At 46.6% G+C, this 23881-nt stretch overlaps 2 protein-coding genes across 5 annotated transcripts; one reads left to right on the plus strand and one right to left on the minus strand.

The window, feature by feature from the left end:
• Positions 1-139: 139 nt before the first annotated feature.
• LOC108159110 lies at positions 140-23384 on the minus strand. Of its 4 annotated transcripts, none has more exons than XM_033391366.1 (7): positions 21283-23384; positions 9224-9559; positions 8784-8869; positions 8017-8675; positions 5732-6158; positions 5267-5653; positions 140-819 (listed from the first exon to the last, which is right to left on the minus strand). In XM_033391366.1, the coding sequence occupies exons 2-6, from the start codon at positions 9225-9227 to the stop codon at positions 5273-5275; spliced, it is 1557 nt and encodes a 518-aa protein (XP_033247257.1). In that variant the 5' UTR covers positions 9228-9559; positions 21283-23384; the 3' UTR covers positions 140-819; positions 5267-5272. The 4 variants fall into 4 exon arrangements, with proteins under 4 accessions (XP_033247257.1, XP_017147579.1, XP_017147580.1 ...); XM_017292090.2 differs by having other exon boundaries at positions 140-5653; positions 21283-21511; positions 23265-23383; XM_017292091.2 differs by having other exon boundaries at positions 140-5653; positions 21283-21511; positions 23255-23383.
• LOC108159107 (cytochrome P450 9c1) lies at positions 14973-16888 on the plus strand. Its single transcript, XM_017292080.2, has 3 exons — positions 14973-15262; positions 15321-15864; positions 15921-16888. Exons 1-3 carry the CDS (start codon positions 15084-15086, stop codon positions 16791-16793), a joined length of 1596 nt encoding a protein of 531 aa, XP_017147569.1. The 5' UTR covers positions 14973-15083; the 3' UTR covers positions 16794-16888.
• Positions 23385-23881: the final 497 nt, after the last annotated feature.

A 23881-nucleotide genomic window follows, 5' to 3' on the forward strand; every position in this document is an offset into this window, starting at 1 on the left:
GATGATAGGCGGTCTGACATTTGTTACAGGTTAATTAAAGCCAGTGGCCGCTTGTTTGGAATTCCGGCCAAAACGCTGAACTCTTCCTTTGGACAACCCCTGACCCCGGGACAAAGATTGAGACTTCATTGCATTTCATTTTCCAACATATATATTTCGAATGGGTTTACTTTGATTTGAAATCAATTGAACGAATAATCAAAATCATCACACAAAAATTCTTAAATACTTAAAAACTACCAACATCAAGTTTCTGCATATATATCTCTACACAGATCTGCATACATATATATTTTATTGAATTAGCAAAGAGTTTTTGTTTTTGGTTTGTCCATTATTATTTTTATGCAATGCATTCTCTCATAATGTTGAAATTGGCACAATTGATATACTATATATTTATTCATTTACTGATAATAACAAAATCGTTTCCATTATCCACTGTTTTTTTTTAATTTACGGCAATATAATTTTACTTGTTTGCTATACATTTATTTAGTTTTCGTATCATCTGCAAATTATCATCGCGCACACAGTTTGCATAAACATATATATATATATACATATATATATATGTATATTTGTATGTATGTCCATATACATCATGTATGCCATTAATTTTATTGGTATACTTTTTTACTGTCGGCATGTCGGAACTTAATTGAAATCAAAATAAGAAATTAAATGAAATGCAAACACCCCACGGTGTCCATGCGCATACAATTGGCAGCCACTGTAAAAGGTGTCAGTGGAAATGAAAGGTTTTTGTTCATTTTTCGACATTTAATTAGCTGTGGCGTTCGATTTCGATTGCGTTTCCTGTTCAAATATGGGAACGAAACTCTTATTATTTATTTATGTGGGTAGAAATTATATATACATGTGTGGGTGTATGGATAAGGAAATGGTTGGTTGCATATGCAATCTGAATCGCTCTGCCATAAAAAAATCACACACTCTGAATTTTAATTTTAATTTTTATGCACATATATTCAAATGGGAATGTTGTCCAAGCCCCACTCCTGGGCAGGACTCATAAAAAATTCATAGATATGCTTTGTGCGGCTCTGTAAGTGCCGCCTAGGAGACCTTGCCTCGTCCCCGGAGTCTATCCCACAGAAGGGCAGCCGGGCAGGAGGGGACTTTTGTCAAGTTTTGCACATTTCGGAATCGCTTTTGGCAAAGAGAAAGATAAATCCAAGCTGACATTTTAATTAATTTATCCGACTATTTCTTGTTAATAGTTTTGTGTTGATTTTGCGTTTACAACGTAAACTAAAATGTCAAACATATAAAGCCTTAATCAAATAAATACCTACGAATGAATCTCACAGACAAAGAACCAAACCACATGATACATTTTTGGGGAAAATGTTGCAGAAACACACGACACAAATCAATTTGCATAAGGATGGAACTTTCCAACTTTTGAGAATTGAGAGAAAACTTTGCTTTTCACTGCCCTGTTAACGAGCCGAACATGGGGTATATTGAGTGCAGGAAGCAGAAGGAACTGTCTGCTTTAAATGTACGTAAATACGTAAGTAAGTATAGCATCTAAGTAGTAGGTTGTTCTGTTAACAGGTTGTTATGAGATATGCCTGAAATACCCTAATATTCCCTTAAATTTATAGAATTGTTTAAGGCGAAAACTTTCTCTCAAAAGTTCTGATATAAGGGTCGTGAGTCTTTCTTCTATGGTCGTGTGGCTGTGTGTTTAATTTGAAATTCAAATTTATGAAACTGCAGTAGAAGCAGAGCAGTGCTTGATTTCCCACTGTCCAAATATGTGGCCGGGTGCGGGCGGCCTCCATTCTGCCACTTCACTCCAAAATTTGTGGCATTTTCTTGATGCCTTAACAATTAGATAGCCTACTTTTTGGGGCGCCACGAGCATACACATACACACATGCATATTTTTTTGGCTCTACTTTTATGTGGTGCCGGATACGAGCATGAATGAAAAAGGAGACTGCAGGAGACGGTGGCAGCTGCTCAGCTGGAATCAAGTTGTTGGCACAATTAGTAGGGGCGTGTCGGTTGGAGGCGAGGAGGGGCGTGTCTGTTGCGGCTTTCATTATCGAAACGTGCCTCATTTCGTCCATGAATGTTGAGCAAAATTAATTGCCGCCAGGCAGAAGAACGGCCCCCTAGCACACCCACCACTGACTGATAAGGATGGCCCGAAGTTTTGTTTGAATGATTTCATTAAGATTATTTTTGGCAACAAAGGATCTGGAAAATTATACATAATTTATAATTAGCAGCGACCGAATGCCGTCTGTTTGCTTTCGGGTGCCCTGTTTATGGAGATTCTATTGAAAAGTTTAATTATGATTTTTGTGTATTTTTTAAATGTTGCCAAAAGTTTCGTATGTACATGGGCCATAAATGGGTTCTTCCTGCCTCAGCTTCGAATTAAAATTGAAGTAGGACTCAAAGCCAAAGTGCTGGTCGGTCTGCGAAGCAGGAAGAGAGGGGCAGCCCCGGCGGAAAATGTTGTACAATAAAAGTTTAATGAATTACAATTCACGCTGGGCGGTGGGCGGATGCCGTTGGCGTGGGCTTCGGGTTTGGGTGTGGACTTGCCAGCTGGTAATCCATGGGACAAACAGCGAAAACAGAAAACGAATCAAAAAGCCAAAAGGAAATGAAAATATGTCGACGGAAATGAGCATTGACGCCGTCCGATGGCTGTGACCCAGAGTGCTGCACACCCAGACGGTCTTCCGCTCTTGTCTTGGTCAGAATCTCTTCCTTTGGTCAAGTAACATGCGCTGATTTTGCCAACGGAGTGGGCGTGGCTCAGTCTGGGACGGAACGGGGCCATAAGATGCCATTTCATCATTGTCAACAGCCGCAGAACGATCCAGCGGACGAACATCGAACAAACAATAAATATTGTTAACAATTTGTTTGCTCTGGCTGGGGAAATACGAATAGAAAGCCACTGCAAATATTTGCCCACGCCCGGGGCGGCCCAAAAGCGGAAATCGTTTCCTCTAAGGAGTCGCACAGAGCCAGAACGAGGCAGAACGAGAGAGCGAGTAAGAGTGGTTAGCCTTGCAAACCCTTCGGGGCAATAAATTATCATCATCAGCAAATGGCAATGTGGTTCCTCCCCCTGCTACTCCTTTCCTCACCCTCAGCAGACGTTAACAGTTTCCAATTGCCATCCGGCCCTGGCAGTGCTCCCAATCCTCGGGCCTAAACGGGTACGGCGCGGTGCGGTACATTACGGACTGGTTGCTCCCGTTCTGGCCACGTAGGTAATGCGGCATTAATTAAATCAAGCATCATTAGGCAGTGGAGGGCGGAGGCGGAGCTTGTGGGCGTGGCGCGGTTTGGAACTTAATGGGAATTATTGCATTTGGACTTGCAGCTGCACAGTGGTCAGCAGCACTTAAGCTTTGCATACTCAATGATGATATTGAATGGAAATTGTAATGCTGCAGCAATCATTAATTTGTTCCATATTTGTAAATTTACTTTCGCTCAACTTTGCTTATTGAGTGAAAACGGCAAGCAGAATAGGTAACGGATAAGTAATAAATGGTTTTGCTCGCTGTTCGCTCACTGAGTGGTTCGCTCTCAGTTTAAAATTACAAACGGAATAGGAGAGTAACGGATCCTCTTACTCGATCGTTTTCCGTCTCGCTGCATGTCACTCGCGCGACTGCTCAATGATGGCATTTGGCTGGCTTTCATTGAGCGATTTACGAAACTAACTTTTGCAATCAATTTGTGGCCACTGCCCGTCCGTTAAATCGAAAAAGCACACACAGGCGCAAACCAGCCCAGCTCCTGCAGTCGTTGCGTAAAATACCATTTGCTGGAGCTGCTGCCTCTGTCCAAATGCGCATTCGAGTGTGTTTCTGTGTGTGTGTGTAATGTGCTCAATTGGCCATGCGAGAATCTAAGGTAAAATGATTTTTCAATAAAGCGACCCTGCGGCCAGGGCTTGCATAAGTAGCATACAGTCAAAAGCAGACTGCGAGAATAGAGGGGAGGACAGCTATTTTTCGCCCTTTCGCTGTTTTGGAATCTTCTTTAGTGCATTGTCTCTCCGAACGGAATTTAGTGTGTGTGGGCCTGGCAGCTGGCCAGCAGTGGGAGAAGGAGAGCAAGAACATGAGCAGCCGCTGAGCTCGCGCTGCTGCTGGATGGTTGAACAACGGCGAATGCACTTGGCACACTCTCACACACACAGCCACACATATACACAGAGAGGCTCTATCGGAGCCTCTCATACGCAGCAGCCGTGTCGGCCTCGAGGGGCTTAGGCGGTGGAAGGCTCAGCGTGCGGACGAGCAGCCTCTTTATTGCCTCCGCTTGTAGCAGTCATTATTCACTTGCCCAGGGATTTGGTTGCCGCCAGCTCTTTAAATTTAATTTTCTAAATGTAATTCGATTCAAGTTGCTTTCACCGTTGGCCGTTTATCCAGTTTGCTATTTTGCTATGCCTTTGCCCTCGCTCTTCCACTTTGGACTGTAGGCCGGCGAGAGCGGCGTCAAGCATTCTCAGAAAAAAAGTGATGAAAGACTAACAGAAAGTGCATGTTTTGCATATTGCTTTGAGCCCTCAACAAATATGTGAAAATGTGAAATTTCCTGCAGCCTGTTTTTGCGGGAAAATCAAATTTGCCGTCCTCTCCGCCGTCAGCCCCTGGCGGCTTTCATTTGTTGGCAACAATCGTCCATGAAAACAACAACTAAGCTTGACTAAATGCAATAAACTGACCAAGTACCGACCATTGCCACTGTTGCGGTGGCAGTTCGCAAAACCAAATCCGGTACGTGCCACTCCCACAGCCCCAAATGCCCGCTTCCATGCCCCACTGAGCTCTGCCAACTCAGCTGAATTTTCAGTTCTTTCCATTTGTTGTTTCCTTTTTGGGGATACTCGTATACGACTATAAAATGCAATTTGCTCATTTTTGCATAAAAGCCAACCATATTTCACTCTCCTTTCGCTTCGAGGGGTCCCCTCAACTCTTAACAATCAGAAATTGTTATTAAAGAACGGATTTAAGCCCCTAGTAGGAGTCGGTAGGGTTCTTGGAAGGATCTCTGGTTACTGTTTGGCAGGTGGCAGTTGGACCAAGCTCTTTGAAAATACCAGATGAAAGGAAGGTTGTCAACGCTTTGACAACCCACCCGTTCATGTGTTCACATGTCAAAGGATGCGCTTATCATACCCGGAATAGCTCTACGAAATTCACAAAATTCCCCCAAAAATACGTCCGCATGCTGGCCCCACTCTCACCTGAATTTACGTAAACGGACGCTCGGTCCCGGCGGCATCCAGCAAACTCAAATCGTTGAATGTTTCACAATTTTGCAACACTTGGCTGCAAGTGGCGTTAATTAAATCAAAATCGATGGCCACACGATGGTGTCCGGACACCCCGACGGACTCTGGCTCTGGGTGGGCTGCTGGTGTGCCTGGGGATTCGTTCTGGGGCAGGTGGCAGTTCTGCTGGCAGTCCACTGCATAGCACAATGTCTGCTCGGGCCCCTGTCGCAATTGATGTTCCCTGGCAAACAGCATCTGCAGCTCCTCCACGCTGTAGTCGTAGTCCTCGTACTCATCGTCCATCAGCGACTGCTCCGAGTAGCTCTCGTCGTCGTCATCGCAATCAAAGTAGCCGCTCTGTTAACGATAGAGTGAACGAGTGAGTGAATGATTGGCTTACGCTTGTTCTATAAGGATCACCATCCTCCATCTTACCTGACAGTCCAGGCAGCGGCAGTTATCACAGAGGCTGCAACTGAGGCCCAAAATGTCGGCTGCCTCTTGGTACAGTTCGTAACTTGATTTGGCTTGCGTTTGCTCCTTCATGGAACTCTGATGTTGCTGCTGCTTTTGCTTCTCCCCCTGCTCCTGCTGCTCCAGCTGCGGGTAGTTGGTCAGTTTGTTGTTGTCCTCATTATGCATGCTCCAATTGTTCAATTTATTCTGCTGGCGGGCCCCAGCCCCAGCCCCGGTCCCAGTTCCACCTCCGCCTCCAGCTCTGGTTGGGGCTGGTCCAGCTTCCTGACTGTTGCTCTGATTTTTCAAGTGCCTGCCATTGTTGTTCCGCCCTTGCACGCCTGAGTGGCCCACAAATGATGATGCTGTCGACGTGCTGGCCGCTGAGCTGGGCTCCGCCTCATTGCTGTCGAGCATGGTAAATGAAAGTTTATTTAGCTTTTGGTTGACTAAACTAAACGCGCATCAAACGGCTGCAAGTGGAGCGGAAGGAGGCCAACGAATATGAAGTGGGTGTGCGAAGAAGAGCTGTACATTTACTCGTACATACTGCCAGCTAATGCAAATAAAGTGTGGAGGCTGGCATGGGCCTGAAAATGTCGTGTGTGAGAAACGAAACATATAAAACTTTCAAATACCCCCCGGCCAACACCACTATCCAGGGAGCATTTTCACTTCAGGCCATAATAAATTAATCCCCGGGTTTTTCCAAACAGAAAACACCTTGGCCGCGGACAGGGAAGCTCCCGACCGGAGGCCATTAAAGAAGACCCCGAGCTCTTATCGGCATGAAAAAATACTGCGGAAAACTGCAAATGCAAATTCTTGTAAAGGAAAAAGTTTTTGAAAAATGTCGCAAGTTATTTTGCAGCACAAGTTGATGGAGTCGTCATTCTTGTCGGCGTCGCGAAAGTTGATGAATGTGCGCTAAAGAATTTCACTAGTGTAATGAGACTGGCTAAGAAGCACGGGCCCAACACGGGGCGGGGGAGAGAGCATTTTTTCCCTCTGTTGACGTTTACTAATTAAATGTGCACCGGGTACTAATAAATCAAAGAAGAACCGCCCCACCAGGACCACGCCTTTTGAAACTGCAATTAATGAAATTTTCCCGGCCGTGAACGAACTTTGACATCATTATTGCAACAGGGGGATAAAGAGAGTCTGTGGCTGCGTGCCACAGGAAAGAGACACAAAGCGGGAAGAGGGCGACGTGCCACGAAAAGTTTTCGGTTCTTGAAAGTCGTGTGAGTGGTGATGGAAGGGCGAACAGGGAATGCAGCTTTGGCGGCAACTTTTCTCTTTTGGGGCCGCTCAAGTGTTGCCGTCTCGCATGCGTGCCCCACCCCCGTAAAATATGATTATTGCACTTCAATATGTACAGTTATGGGAATCCATTGAGGCGTTCTGGGCCGCAGCCGCAGGCGCAGCCGGAACCGGAGACGGGCTGGCATGTTAATCAACTTTTGCGGATGGAGATGGAGTCGCACCACCCCTTAAAGCCGCTTTTGAGCGCCACTGCGTTCATATCGCTTGATGTTTATGGCAAACGCGTTAATTTTTCAATTTCGCAAATGGCCGCATAAAAGACCAGAGCCAGCGTGCAAATGCAGGGTGGTAGCAAGTTTGCTATGCGATGGGGATCAGAACTTTTGACTTAATGAAGAATGCAGGAAAGTTTCGCTGAAACAAAGTATCTGCCGGACAGATAATTGAATGCAGGCCGGAGCCGGACAGGTCCTAGGAAAGTTCGGTACAGTATTTAGCGGGCCAAATGGCCATAAAGATGGCGCCAAACGGAGACAAGAAATTACCCAAAATGGAGGCCATAAAAAGTACACACAACTAGTGGAGATGACCCTTGATCGGGGCCATGATTAATTGAGAAGTAATCGATAAATAATGATAGTTTCCAGCAGTCTAAATTCTTCCTGCCACCCATACATAGTTCCATTTATGTATGGGGCAGGGCAGTAATCGATAACTAACGATATTTTTGTTCATTTCCAATGGAACTTATTTCATTTTTCATCTTTGTGGAGTTAATGAGAAACCACTCTAGCGGCATGTGGCAGCAAACTTCGACGAAAAGACCGTTTGTCCAATAAACAAGAAACCCCAGAAAGCTTGCCACGATTTTTAACGCCGCAAGATGCCTTACAACATTTATGAGAATTTATAAGTTTTTGGCCCAGCCAGAAGATGGCCTCACCTACATACACACATGACACACACATACATGAATCCATGGCTGTAATACATACCCGATGTCTTCTCCTCCGTCATCCTCCGCTACTGGGGCGGCTGCTGCCGCAGCGCTCCGCCATTTTTCTTCTTCGAGAAATTTGAGAAACTTTGTCTTCTTGGCAATAAGCGTTGATTTGACATTGGTGCATTTCTTCTTGGCCAGCAGCGGCTGGGTGGCTGTGGGGTGAGCACCTGCTGGGGGGCATACACCACTTGCACTTGCCACCGCCAACGCTACCGATGTGCTACCGAGCGCGAATTCGCACAGGCTTTCTCCAGTTGCTGACAGGCAGCCATTGTTATGGCCGCTCTCGTGGATAGTGTTGTTGTTGTGGATGTTGTTGTGAGTGTGGGTGACATTTTGGCAGGCATTGCCGACACTGCAATTGAACAGTTTTTGCAGGGCCGTTGCTGCCGGTGAACACATTGTGGTTGACATTGATGTAGCGACAGGATTTACGTAGTTTGAAGCGCATCCTCCACCAGCTCCCGTTCTCGTGGCCGTTCTCCCTGCCGCTGTTGTGGCACTGCCAAAAGTTTTGAATTTATGCTGCACACCCACACCCGCAGCACTCGTGGAGCAAGTTGCCTCAATTGGATTCGCTGGCGCTCCACCCGCTGCTCGGCCCTGGCTGCCATTTATTTCACGCTTTGTTGCCGCATATGTGCCCAAGTCCTGCCAAGGCAAGACAGAGTAGGAGACACGGTTGGACAGTTAGGCGGAGACGCAAGAGAGACAAAGGAGTTTAGGACCCACATGCGGGCTCTACTACGGAAAACTTACCCCATATGCATTATAGCTGGCATTAAGCACATAAATGGAGGAGTTCTGATTGCTGCACTGATAGACCATGTCGTCCATTGTTTGGGCTAGAGAGAGAGAGACAGAGAGGAGGAAAGAATAATAGCGCAAGAGAGAGTGAGATTTTCATAAAATTATGCAAATGTAACAGTCAAATCAAACAGCAGCAGAAGGCGCCTCCATGGTATACCAACAATAAGGTAAGTCAGTTCAAGAGAGCGGACTCTGCTCACGAGCTGAACTGCCTTACCTTACTATTAGCATACCTTTGGTGCCTCTATCTCCCATCTCCATCTCCTGCTCGTCTTCAGCTGTGGGAGGGGGAGTAGAGCTAAGAGGCGCGGGCAAAGTGAAAATTTAATTTAAATTCTTATTGCTGCTGATTGTTCATGTATTGGTGCTTTTATTTATTGCTGCCTTACACATTGAACTTTCAATAAATTTGGTTTCTGCTGCTGCTGCTGCTGCGCCGTCACAGCTCTGCGACAGCTGGCGTCCGGGCAGCGGTTTCTGGGCAGAGGCGGAAAGTGTTGATTTCTGTGAAGGATGATGGATCCCGTCCAGCTCCCGCTGCTGCTGGTGGTGGCAATCCAAGCTACAATTACCACCGCTGTACACGTCCAATTGAAGCGGAAATTTATGCGGCTGCTGGAGCGTGTAAACGTTGACGGAGCGTTTATCCTCGCCACCGCTGCTGCTCTTCTGCCTCCTCCCGCTGCCGGAGCTGAGCCAGCTCGTTAGCCACAGGGATTGGAAATCTTGAAACGAAAAAAAAGAAAAACATAAGCAAATTGTGTTCCACTTTCTTTTGTGTTTTTTACGCCCAGATTTTGTCCGGTCCACGCACATTCAACTCCAGTTGTGGAGATGCGGAGGCATCGAAGAGAGAACGACTGCCTGGGCAGGCATGATAAAATTTCGTTTGAAAGGCAAGTTCATTGAAATGAACAGCCGCCTGCCGCAGTCCCAACCCGCCCCCCCACCACGTGGCCAACACGCAAAATAATCAAAATAATCCTTTTTTTGTTGGGATGGCTCTGGGCTTAGTTACGGAATCCGGATGGGACCGGACCCCTCTATTGCTGGCTTTGGAGAGATTGTTGTTGGGCTTAGTCCGGCGATTGTTTTCAGCTTGCAACAATTCTCACAATTGCGCCCCAATATACGCAATTTAATTGTTGTTGCCGGTTGCCGGTTGCCGGGACAATGCGCCCAACGCAACGCATAACCATGAATCATGAAACTGTAATCCCTGGATGAGTGTGAACAATAATTGAAATGAAAATATGGCTCCGCACAATTGAAACGCCATCTATTATTAGGTGTATGTATTTAAGAGCTCAAGCTTTTAGCGCAAACGGTTCCGGCAAGGTCTGAGAGTTCCTGAGAGCGGACTTTCTTCTGAAATTTCTTCCTCTCAAGGCAGCCTAAGCAATGCAATGCAGCTCCTGGCACGTTTGGTGTGGCCCCATTGGAAGCAGTAGACAAATGAATTGATGGGAAATCTCTCTGCCTCCAATCACAATTCCTTCGCAATTCGATCCTTAGTAGTTTCCCTTGCACTTGTACAGAATGACTGTATATTTGAACTTCAATTTGTAAGGCGTTTAACATTTGTGTCCCTCTTCCTTGGACTCTTGTTGCGTTGCTACAGACACACCTATAAATCCTGACGGCCACAGCTCTGGTCTGGCGACCCCATTCATCAAAGTGTCAAAACAGCTGGTGAGCAAAAATCTTTTGTCATTTCCCAGCAGCCAAGCGGAAAGAGAGTCATGGTAGTGGGCGTCAGGACAAGAAAAAAACTTATGCATACGTGTTGGGAAATCAACAGAAAACAGAAAGAGAGGAGAGAGAAGAGAGAACGGATTCGGTTCTGTGTTCTCCTTTGTGCTCGCTCGTTGAGCATCTCTAATGAGCGGCAATAAAGCAAATGTGATGGCAGGTGACGGACGCCCACACACACACGCACACATATCAAACAATTTGCACATTATAATTGTTGACACACTGTCCGTGTGTTCGTGTGTGTGTTCAAGTGTGTGTGCGTGTGTGTGGAAGGTGCGCTTGTGCGTGCGTGTCATTAGTGGCAATCTGGTGGGAGCCAGAAATCCTGCTTTGATTCCATTTTATTTTTCGCCACCCACCGCACACCACCCTCCTCGTATACTCATGCTAATAATAAAACTTTTATTTATTTTGGGATTTTCCTCAACTGGTCGAAAGGCAAACAAAACAGGCCTACAGCAATAATAATAAGCCCCGAAGTAGAGCGAGGAATGGAGAGGCAGCACCAGAACCCGTGCCAGAACAACAGCCAGAAATGGAAAGCCAACCAGAACCAGTGGAGCATGGCATATTTGTCATAATCAGCGTTTAGGCATTGGCATAAATTTGAATGAGTGCGCAGAGAAAAACAGAGAGTGGGAGAGTATCCTTATCATATATTAGGCGCAGCACCACTGTCCCACTCCCACTCCCACCATAAAGCCATCAACTCCCCGCCAGAGATGAGCATCACTCCAGCGTTCACTGTCACAGTGACTGGCTCTGGACAATAGTGATTTGATGGGACGGCAAATTACCCGCAGAACAGGCGACTCCCATTACGTATCACAGTTCATGGACAGACCCGATCCGACCTGCGATTGACAGCACTCTCACTCGCACTGGCAATGGGCAATCTCTTTGAGCAAATATTTGACAGAGCATTTTCGAGCACTGCAGGCGGTCGCGGAAAACTGAAAAATCAGTAATGCTGCCAGAGCAGAGAGTGCTGGGGATGCCGCTATCTGGTCATGTCCATATTTGAGCAAGCCAGGGCGAAAGCGAAGCTTCTGGGCCATAAATTTGATGCGTGCATAAAAAATGTTATTCGATTTCCTTCGACACACATAAATATCTTTGCCTGGGTCACGTACGGCCAGGTGTCGGCCCTGGGTCTGCTCTCTGTTCTTGTCTTGGCCATATGCCCAAAATTCTTGGTAACAGGACGCCTCGAATGTAATGGAATCGAATCCATAGGCTGCTCAGAGCTGTTTTCGTGTATTCTATGGTTTGTCCTTGTTTTGTTTTGTATTTTTTTTTTTTTGTTAAATATTTATTGCATTTTGTTGATTTTGCAATGCCGAAATTTTGCCAAAACGCTTTCCTGGTCATGAACCACATCTCATAGAGGAATATTTTTATATTCCATTGTATTTTTTTGGTATTTTTCTGGTCTGTTTTGTATGCGATTGCATAATAATATCGTTTGCGGAATGGCCCACAATGGCAATAAATTAACATTTTATATGGCATGTTCTACCCTCAGTTGGCGCCTCCACTATACAGTTGGCTAAGCCTTTTATGGCGCGATTACCGGGATGAAACATTTCTGGTATTCCAATAAGCAGTTATTCAAAGCGGTACCGAATTCATCGCCACAATCGGGTATGGATGATGTATGGATCCGAAACCGAGTATCCATGAGAAGTGCCTTATTGAATGTTGCATACTTGATGGCGCAATGGAATCCTTCACCATGTATGTATAATTGGAGAACGAATGCAGAAACCAAATATTTCAGCATACAACATTTTACCACTTGTTTATTTATTTTAATTGTGAAAAACCTACAGCAAAAGAGCAGGCAAACAAATCAAAATGTAAGCTCTTAACGGCAGGATAACCAGGAGGGAAGAACAAGCACCAGCTCTGGTAAGCTCCGAGGCATCTGAAGAGCATACATATTTTACATATATTAAGCTTGTTCTTATTTGTGGACAGCTGGAGAACACTTCAAGTGGGGCAGCATACGAATACATACGAATAACAGGCGAAAGAAGCCGTTAAAGCTAAAGGAATATTCCAATGGCTTCCACAAAACACACACATGCCCTAAGCAAATGTTTTCTCCTGTCGCGAGAGCGTGTATCCTCCATTATCCGTTTTTGATTGGAGAAACACACAAGAATTTGGCCTAATTAGAGTCGAAATGTCAAAATATTTACCCTGCTTGTGTGTTTTGCCCCGAAACTGGACATCGCAGATATCCATTGGGGAAGAGCAGGCAGGGAAGTGGCCTCAAGGAGACAGTTCTCTTTCAAGTTTGCGGGCGGCACTTGACTTGCAATGAAAAGGCCGCAGCAGAGAATGGAAAAAGAACACGAAAACCGAATCGTGAACAGCAAAGAACAAGGCAGAGAACATTAAATTCAAATGGTGATGGCTGCAAAAGAAAGAAAAAACTGGCTTCAAGTACATGGCCATTTCAGCTTCCTCCTCCTTTTTCAGGCTCCCCTCACCCTCCCCTCCCCACCCCTCCCTGTACCAGTGTAAACACATTCGAAATCCAATGGAAAAAAGAGAGAATATAAAGATTTAAGTCCCGGTCTTTCCACAGCAGACAAAATGTTTGCCACCAATAACAGAGCCAGCAAGGATTCCAGCAGACGCCTTCACCCAAGGTATACTAATAGTACGGTTAAGGCAGAGTCCGGTCTCCGAGTAGTATATTTGATTGCTCGGTTGCAGTACTGATGTCACTGGAGTATATAAAACCGATTTAATAATCATACAATTGCAATTGGCTAACTGCCTCGCCTTGCCTTACCTTATTATTATTACACCTTGAGCTCAGTCAGCTGAGCCAACAGCTTAAGAGAGAAATAGAGAGAAATCTGAGTGGGATTGATTTAGCTGTTCTTTCATAGAACTCGAAGGAGATTAGCATGCTTACAGATAACTGTATTTGTCCCACGTCCGCCCCTCCTTTCCAGTGGTTCGCTCTCCTCGAGAGCAGTGCAATAATTTCTGGTTAGACTCTCACTAAATGCAAGCAAATTTTGTCATTTGCCGGAGACGTGAGCTGATTGCGTAAGGAGTTTCGGGGATTGGACCGAGACCATAAACGTCTTCGCCTCCTCCCACATTAGTGGGGGCGGGCCGGACTGGATACTGAGACCAACCAGTGATACACAAAAGTTTTCCAACCTGCTAAACTCTCTGAGCAATTTCATTATGCCTACACCACTCCAACACACAGACAAGCATATTACATAAGCATGCATACATATGTATAACTGTAAGGTTTCGTTTAAGGAGATGCATTAAGTGACAGAACTTTAATTTCTGTGTCTGTTTCGGAGGAAGATGAAGGGAAAAACAAAGACGCAGATCCCAAGCACGTGCCGCCTGCTGCCGCCAAGTCCTTTATAATAAATAGTTGAGTCACTTAAGGGGATTAATGTTGAAATTAGTTTATGCCAATAAGATTAGCCATGACATGCCAAATGCCAGCTTCATCTCCAATGAGAACTGAATCTATTTATGCATAGTTGGATTTTCCATTAGTTCCCCGAACGCCCACACCGCACATACCCACAGTACAATACAGTACACAGTAATTGGAATAACATTATCATTCTTCTATCATATCAGCGTGCTATCGGGGATTTCCATTTCAATCCCGACAAGGCAACATTTCCACCAAAAATGAAATTGGTTTGGTATTTTATACATATGTACATATGTATAAAATATCCCGAATTAGTCTCTATCCATCCCACGCTCTATGTTGCTCTCTTCCGCTCAGAAATGCAAAAACAGAGCAAAGTAAACAGATGGATAATGAAATATGTAGCTATCTATGTACATATGTATGTAGGTTTATTTGACTCTCCCACAATATTTTGGGCAGCGCAGTGTTCGATCCACAAACAGTCTGCCTCTGACGTCATCAATTTGCTCTCTTCTAGCACACAGATTTCTCATTTGATGACTCCAGAACTAAACTTTTAAGAGGGAATCCACTAAAACATAAGAGTATGCACCTTTTGGTCGATCGAAAGGGGTATTTTAGGCTGTGGCGCTTCTTTCTGGTTTCTTGATAAGAACGAAACTCTTATACCAGAATTTCTTTGCTGTTTTTCTGGCTAGCTTTTCATTTTACTCTACCAAACAGTTTTAATTCTCTTCTTTAATTTTTTCTTTCATATTTATTTCATACTCCAACACGCTCATGCTAATTGATAAGTCAACACGCTCTCTATCTCTCCCTCTCTCTCTCTCTCGCTCTTTCTCTCTTTCTGTGTAGCCCTGTTCACGAACACATGCTCACACTTTGCCGGTTCTCGTGCTCGCCGACGCACAGACAGCCCCGTATATAAGAGAAGAGAACAAACATTGTGTATTTCAGTGGCGTTTCAGCATTCGGCTAACAGCGACGCTTTTCAAGTTTTTGGAGGTATCCCCCATACGGTTTGGCGCTGCACCGCACCACTCCCTCCATCTTCCTGTGAAATGGCCTTCGAGGTGCTGTTGGCCCTTGGGGCGCTCATCGGTTTCTTGCTGTACAAATGGGCCGAGCCGCCGGTCAGATTCTTTTTGAAGCGGGGCGTGGTCCATGAGGCGCCCGTTCCATTGTTGGGAAATATTCCGCTGGCAGTGCTGATGGGCAAAGCCTCCTACCTGAAGCACAGGTATGGTAGACGTAACCAGAGATACCATAAGTGATAATTTGATAAACTCTCTCCCCAGCATCGCGGTGCACATGCGTCTGAAGCAGCACAAGGTCTACGGCGTCTTCAACCTGCGCGACCCGCTGTTCTTTCTCTCCGATCCGGAACTCATCCGGCAGGTGGGCATCAAGAGCTTCGACAACTTCACCAACCATCGAAAGGGCCTCGGCGACGCGGGCGGCGGTGCCAACAACAGCGTGCTGTCCAAGAGCCTGCTCTCCCTGCGCGATCGACGCTGGAAGCAGATGAGGAGCACATTGACTCCGACCTTCACCAGCCTCAAGATTCGTCTAATGTTTGACCTGATTCAGGCCTGTAACGTGGAGGCGGTGGCCTACATAGAACGACGGCTGGCAGAGGATGGAGCCACAGAGCTGGAGCTAAAGGATTTCTTCACACGCTACACGAACGACGTGATTGCCACTGCTGCGTTTGGCATCCAGGTGAACTCCTTCAAGGACCCCAACAACGAGTTCTTCTCCATTGGGCAGCGGATCTCGGATTTTAGTCTCTGGGCTGTCCTCAAGGTGATGCTCTACATCCTGCTCCCCAAATTGATGAAGGTATGCGCTGATCTGACTTTATTGTAGATATCTCACTGATCCCTCTCCAATGCCAGGCCCTTCGGGTACCCGTGATGGACATGAACAATGTGGACTACTTCAAGAAGCTGGTCTTTGGTGCTATACAGTACCGTAAGGAGCACAACATCATACGCCCCGACATGATTCAGCAGCTGATGGAGGCGCAGCGTCTGTTTAGAGCGGAACAGGAGGCATCGCGGGAGACGACCACGCAGGAGGATCGTGCCGAGTTCAATGATGAGGATCTGCTGGCCCAGTGCCTGCTCTTCTTCTCCGCTGGTTTCGACACGGTGGCCACTTGCCTGAGCTTCACCAGCCACGAGCTGTTGATGAATCCCGAGGCGCAGGGCAAGCTGTATGAGGAGATCATGGCAACGGAGGAGCAGCTGGGGGGCAAGCCCCTGGACTACGACACTCTCATGGGCATGAAGTACATGGACTGTGTGGTCTCTGAGTCCCTGAGGATGTGGCCACCGGCATTCGTCCTAGATCGCATGTGCGGCTCGGACTTCGAGCTACGCGACGAGGAGGGAAAAGTCGTGCTGACCCTCAAGAAGGACGATCTCATCAACATTCCCGTCATTGCCCTGCACCACGACCCGGACAACTTCCCTCAACCCGACGAATTCCGGCCGGAGCGCTTTGACGATGACCACAAGCACGAGATCAAGCCGTTCACCTACCTGCCCTTCGGCATCGGCCAGCGCAGCTGCATCGGCAATCGCATGGCCCTGATGGAGGTCAAGGCCCTGCTATATGGCCTGGTCCGTCGCTTCCGACTGGAGCCAGCTGAACGCACCACGACGGACATGATGGGGAATATTGCCGGCTTCCGCATGATGCCCCGGGAATTGTTTTGGTGCAAGCTCGTGGCCAGGGTGGATGGAGAGGCGAAAGTCCAGGAGTAGTAATTAATGAATGGCCCCAAATGGGCATGCGAGGGGGCTCACTGCCCTTTTTGACTTATAAATAATAATAAAATTGAAAAACACCAAAAAACGAATAAAATACCCTGGCAAGGGGTATTATTTTTTGGCAGAAGATTGAAGTGCAAAGAAGAAGAACGATGAGTCCACAAGGGTATGTGAGGATTCGGCTTTCCGCCCTTCTTTCCTGCTCGCTTTGTCGTTGACAAAGTTGACAAATTTGTCGCGGCAATGCTTCACTTTCAACATTTTTCGGTTTGTTTTATGTTGCTCCTTTGGAGGAACGTGTCGCTGTCCGAGATTCAAAGTCTGGGGCGGGCGATGCGCCCCGTCATAATACTGTCAGGGCGTGACGGGGCCCCAGCAACATCAGGAGTAACGACAGCAACAAGAGATGCGGCATGGGATGCGGTCGTACCGCAAACAACAAAAGCAGCACAAAGAGAGAGAGAGAGAGAGAGCCAGTAAAGTCATGTGAGTGTCGTGCCACGCCTTGTTTATGGGTGGAGGAGAGCATAGGTCAGAGGGAAGCGGCTACATCAGCAGAACAAACACACACGACACCCACCCACGTAGGTACACATAGGACATTAAGGATTATTTATTGGGAGTTATTTTTCAGGCGGCATTAAATTTTTTGCCACAGTATGAATTATATTACACTTGTGTCATAAACTGTACCGTGAAAAGAGAAGGTGGGGTGGCAAAAGTAGCGGCGGAGACTGACAAGCATTCTTCTTCTCACTCTCTCCCGCCATTGGCACGCCATCGATTGACTCTGAAAAGTATGCTGTAAAGCAGAGCAAGATAATTAAGCCCAATCTTTGCTCAACGTTCGTTCTTTCTTGTTTCTCCCACTCACACTCTCTTGTGGGCTAGCTGGAGGCCCGAGGTCCATGTCGTTGTTTGGGGGAGTATATAAGTGATAGAGCGAAATAAAGCTAGATAATTTGGCCAGACAATTATGAGCCATCAAATATTGTCGTAGTTCTCGTCAATGTGCTTTTCTATGCTCTTCTGTGAACGCATTGAATGGCGGAAGAGAGGACTATTGATCATAAACCAAGCAGCAGTTCTCTGCTTGCCAAGATCCTTTTCATATCCCCATCAAATTTAATTGATGAAGCTTCTGCCTGGTCCCTCCACCCATTGCACCCCCCTGTGCCTGTGACGCTCATTTGACGACCCTGGAGCTTGGGTCAAATCCTGGACACGCCTATGGTCATTAAGCTGGCACCCGAAAGCAATAAAAAAGCAAAGGCAATTACCAGATATGGCCGTGGCGTACACCCTCACACACACACAAGCAATTATTCACACAAAGTAACACACGTAATTAGTTGCATACAACCGTGGGGCAGGGGCAGGGGCATGGGCCAGGGAAGGCGAAGGGGAAGGGGCAGGGCAGTATTCATCGTAGAACTTTCAGCGCGACTAGAATTAGTTGAATGTTTTTTTATTGGCCACCTTGTTGTTTCTGGGAGATTGAGTCGCATGTGGGCGGGCGGTAGTGGGTAGTAACCTGCAACAAAGCTGCAGGCAATCCTTAGCATACAAAAGCAGGAGGCGAAGGATGAGTGTAAGTGTGTGTGTGTAAGTCTACCACAATATTTGCTCAAAAATGAGCCAAAGGGAAAGGCAAAAGTAAGGGCAACGGCAGTGGCAGTGGCAACGGTAAAGTGGAATTAAAGCGAAAACCGAAAAGTTTCGGAGATGCTGCCGGGGATAACTAAGCAAACGTTTTGCGGTTCTTTCCCCGCACCGCTCGTTTAATGTGGAAACTTTTTGAGCTTCCCAGGCCGCCGACGGGCATTTCTCTGGCAGCTTCAAGCTTTTGTCTGTATTTGAATGTTGCCCTGTCCTGTCATCGCTGAGCGTGTGTGCGTAATCTTGAAATGCCAGCGTAAACATCATAAACTGTGGCGACACACACACACCCACGCACACGCACCCAGGCACAGAGAGTTCCGTTTCTATTTCTATTTTACTTTGTTTTGCTTTGTTCACAGAAACCTTATCAATCAATTCGGCGCACACTCACCCACACACACACACAAAGAGAGAATGAGAGAGAGAATGAGGGTGAGGGTGAGGGTGAGGGATATATCTGGGATATAGAGCAGAGGTCATAATGAAAGTTTGGCGCCACGACCGCCAGACGCCTGCAGAAGCATTACATTCTCTCATTCTGTCCCGACTAGGCGACGACCGTCGGCAGACACAAAAAACAACGAACAGAGGAATAAAATAAAAATGTGAAATGTGGCCAAGGAGCGGATGAGAATGGAGTGGGTGGATAGGGAGAGTGCAGAGATATAGGAAGAGTAGGAGCAATGACGACGATACAATGATAATGCCAAGAACAATAACAAGCCACGGACAAGGCGAATGCGAAGACGGAGAAGCAGTCGAAGGCGAAGACTTCTGTCCTGGGAACAGACGGCGGAGCAGTCGAAAGGCGAAGGAGCAGCAGAAGTAAACGGCAATGCCGAAGCAGCAGCCAAAAGAAAAAGCACAAGCAGAATGCTGAGCATTAACAATTTGGCAAACTGTCGCACAGGAGTGTTCCCTTTTCCCTTCTCTCGCTGGCACCAACACCCACCGCTGCCGCTGCCGCTGCCGCTGCCGCTGCTGCTGCTGCTGCGATGCGTTTTGCGATAAGCACGAAGCGATAACATTTGGAGCGTATGTGTGTGCGTGTGTGTATGACAAGTGTTCTGTTCTCCATGGCGAGCGTGAAATATACATACATAGAGATGGGAGCGTGACATGTTCTGGGCGATGAAATTCGATTCGAAACATCAATTTAAAGGTCAAATACATAGAAATGGTACTGCAGGAAAGAGATTTGATTTGGATTTGCCCTCAGGAATATTATTATTATCTATGAGCCTATAAATCAGATACGATATTTGTATGATGATTAAGCTAAACGAGTATGATCGGGATGGAGACACCAGCTCATATTGAATCCAATTAAATGGTATGTCATTGTTCCATTCCATGTACCCCAACCACTTGAGCATTTTTACAGTTGTTCCCGCATTTTGGTCTGCTCCTTTTCTACTTATCCTGAGATACATATATTGTATATAAATAAGAGGAGCACGTCTCCCCGTCTGCGCCCGGAGAACGTTGTTAACGTCTCTTGAATTCGGTGTAAGCAAGTTTTCCCCCATAAGGAAACACACAGAAAGCACAAAAACGAGAAAGAAAAGCATAATTTGAAGAGTGCTCGAAGGGAAAGTTTCTTGTGTCGTTGGCAAGTTTGCGAGGACATCTCCTCTAGATGCCACACTCAAGCACATCCACTAGTTTCGTATACCCTGCTAGGGGGAGAAGTGGAAAAATAAGCATAATTTTATTTTTGGTTTTTATTTAATGCTTCCCGCATTACAGCATATTCTGTAACATGCCTCGCTCATGAGAATGAAAATGAAAATTTTATCTGGGGGGAAAATCGAGTGCAGTGTTTGTGTTTGGACCGCTTTATGTTGGAGCATTATGTATTGTCTAGTGCACACTGGGCCTGGCCGAGCATAAATTTGCATGCCTGTCATTGTCATAACAGAGCCGGGCCACACGATAGTGGAAACGCTCATGCACATAAATCCCCTTTGTCCATGGATGTGCCACATATTTGTGTGACATTTTTCGGTTTTTCCCCCAGCAGCGGTAACATTATGGTGAGATGATGTGGCATGTGCCATGTGGCAGCCACCAAGCAGGATGCTGTAGGTAAAAAACTTTTAATATTTTTGTGCTGGCAGCTGTTGCCATCTCGCCCAAAGCCCAACCAACCGCCGACATAATGCTGCCTCATGCCGTATGCACCTGCATCCGGCTCCCACCGTCCGTACGTACGATTATAGGTATGACTTGTATGTGTGATTTGAGAGCGAATGCAATTGCCTGTGAACAGAAACCAAAACCACAAAGTACCCCGCAAAAGTGTGCTACGAGCATCAAGAGATTCTCCCATCTGCTGACGAGTATTTATTCCCCCGCGCGTGAAATTTAATTAGCGAAGCGACGACCATTCTAGATATTCAGTGCGGAATTAACAGAGGGAAACAGCTTGGAATGCGGCTCCGACCCCACTTCCTGCGAAGAGCAGAGCTTGGCTGAAAGGAATCTCGAGTCCCAGAAATAGCTGACATCAGCATTACATCCGCTCCGCTCTGCGCTCTGCGCTCTGCTCGCTCGAAACAATGCCAACTGTCCAAATGCCTTGGAGTTGCTCTTCCGCTCTTCCGCTCTCCCGCTCACCCACTCGCTTTCCCTTCCTGTTTTGCTCCTCCAACAGCTGACGCCCTGTCTCTGTCTTATCCCTAACATCTCACCTAACCTTTAATGAGGCAAGTAGTCGCTGGCTGGCGGCAGGTGAGAGAATGCTGCCGGAGGGGAGAAGTGCAGAAAGGAAAGGAAAGGAAAAGTAAAGAAAGGGAAGGGAAGCGTAGGCTTAACTTACTTTTTAGAAAATCCGCCAGCGTCGTGAAGTCGTTTATTTCAACTGCGTTTTCAGACGTAAATGAAGTTAAGTTACCGTTGGACCGCCCGCTGGCGGTGTCTCTTGCTCGTACTCGCTCTTCAACTTTCTTAATTCTCTTTTCGGCTTTTGCTTCTCTCGCCTTTGGTGTCGCTGGTTTCGCTGCTGCTGCTGCTGCTGCTGCTGTTGTTGTTGTTGCTTCCTCTCTGTCCTGCAGCAGCAAAAGTGCGCATACAAATTAAAAAGAAAGAAACGCTATTGCTGATAGATAGGGAGAGTGGCTAGAGGGGCAGATAAGAGAGAGGACAAAGAGACAGATAGAAAGGAGACAGCTCGGGAGAGACAGATTCTTTTTTGTTGCTTTTTGGTGTTTAGCACCTGGAAAAGGGTTCGGAAATGGTCGAAAGATACGGCGACCCACTCGCAATTACATGCAAATGATTTCTGTACGAATCTGTGGGACATTTCTGCCTGCGGTCCCCCTGGGGACGGCCGAATCTCCAGGCTAATTCGAATCTTTGAAGCTAATTCAGATTAAGTGTTATTTTGGGGTCCTCTGCAGCTGCCTCCGCTAATGTGCCTGTGCCCCGAAACAGCAGGAGATGCTCTCAATGCCCTCGGTTGTGTCTGTGTTAATGTCTGTGTGCAGGTGTGACAATAAGTACAGTTAATGACTGGCCAGGCGACAGCTGAGTGTGAGTGCCGTTACTAATACTCTTGCAGAGGATACTTAAGGAAAGGCATCGGCCACAGGCAGTGGGGGACCACTAAAATCGGATCACTATATCATGCATCTGCCATGGGATAAAAGTCTTCAGACTACAAAACTTTAGCTCCTTCATAGTTTTACTTTAAAGCGAAGTGCCAACCATCTTCTGAATTCTTTTTGTGGCTTTCAACTTAAATTTTTGTCTACGGATATTGCGCCAGCTGTTGGCAGCTGCACTCTAGGCCAAAATACAAATACAGCTAATTTGGTCAACTGTAAAATGCCACTAGGCTAGGTAATATTGGGTATAATATCTCTGGCAAAGGCCAGAACAGCGATGGGAGAGCTACGATAATAAATAAGAAGCGTTGGTTCCCCTCGCTGAAAGGGAAGCTGGGGTAGCACTTAATAGTTGCCTTGCGTATCCATTAAGTAAACATGACTCGCTAAGCTGGCGATGGGGCATGGAGAGAGTGATAGAGAGTCAGGGAGGGAGGGAGGGAGGGAGGTAGAGAGAGGGAGAGTGGGGCTTGTAAGTGTAAAAGAACTGCGGCCACGGCCACACTGTCAATATATGTACATGGAGGGGGGAATTGTTTGGCTTTGGAGTCTGTACAGAACCGAAAAAGCAACATCAAACGACGGGAACAGCCAAAAAAGAAGGAAGACAAACGAAACGAATTTTGTGTGTCTTTGTGTGTTTCTTTTCTTCTTCTTATTATTATTATCCTTGTTGTTTGGCGCACGAATGCGCATAAACGCTGAATACTTAATAAATGCAAAAAGGGATGCGATACACACACACTCGTGAGTGGGTATTTCCCTGCACACAGAGGCCTGGCCGCCTCAGAGAATTGCTTTTGCTCATTCGCTGATTATAGCTGATGGGGCAATGGGGCAATGGGGCAGATCGGGGAGCGGCGGCAATGTTTTGTAGTGGAAACTGTGGGGCACAAAATGCTTTTGATATTTTATTCATGCTTCCCCAAAGCTCCCATTGCTGTCAATTGGTATTAGGAAATCATAATTTATTGATGAACGAGAAGCAAACGCGGCAAAAGCAGCCAATAGAGGAGCGGGAGCAACGACAACAACAGCAGCAGCCACTGGGGAGTATTGTAAGCGGCTTAGACCATTCGGCCGATCCGGAAATCGTTTATAATTCGCATTCAGTGTCGGTCGTTTCGATTCAAAGCCAAAGAGTCAAGCGCACAATTAACGAGCATTCAGCACACCGAGACGCACACAAACGAACCGTTGCCCCACTCAATGGATGGCTCACACGACGTATACGTAATATTTGGGATCTACAAAATCAAGCGCCAGCACGTGCACTGTCCTCGCCGTACTTGATTCAACTGCCACACGCCACGGCGCTGGGATGCTGTCTGGCCTGCCTGCCACAACAGCAGTGTCGAGTCGCGTCGACGATTCGGACTCCGATTTCGGAGCGATTTGTGCGAGCTGCATGCAACTCGTGGCACTGGGCCACTGGCACACGCAGCCAGCGCGCAGGCGCGGTGAGAGTACCCGTTACCCACTCCACTGCACGTGCTACTGGGACAGGACTACTCGTAGTGTGAAAATGTTTCAGAATTAATATGCAGAAGTGTCCCTGATGACGGCGCCTAGACGGGACTTGCCGTCGTCATTGATAGATTGTCGTAATGAAATGCAAATTACTTGTCAATAATTTTCTGACAACTTACAGTTCTGGGAGTCCTTTTGGAGGTAAAAGCCCCCCATCTATGCTAAAGCTAGTTATCAATGGGGTTAAATGATGTATGGGATGGGCAGGATGCCCAACTTCAGAGTAAAAGTCATCAGATAATGGTCGGAGAGCTTAAATAGCCCTTGAAACTTTGTCCTTTA

Source organism: Drosophila miranda, chromosome 3 (genome assembly GCF_003369915.1).
Source record: "Drosophila miranda strain MSH22 chromosome 3, D.miranda_PacBio2.1, whole genome shotgun sequence".
In the NCBI taxonomy this organism is placed as follows: Eukaryota; Metazoa; Arthropoda; class Insecta; order Diptera; family Drosophilidae; genus Drosophila; species Drosophila miranda.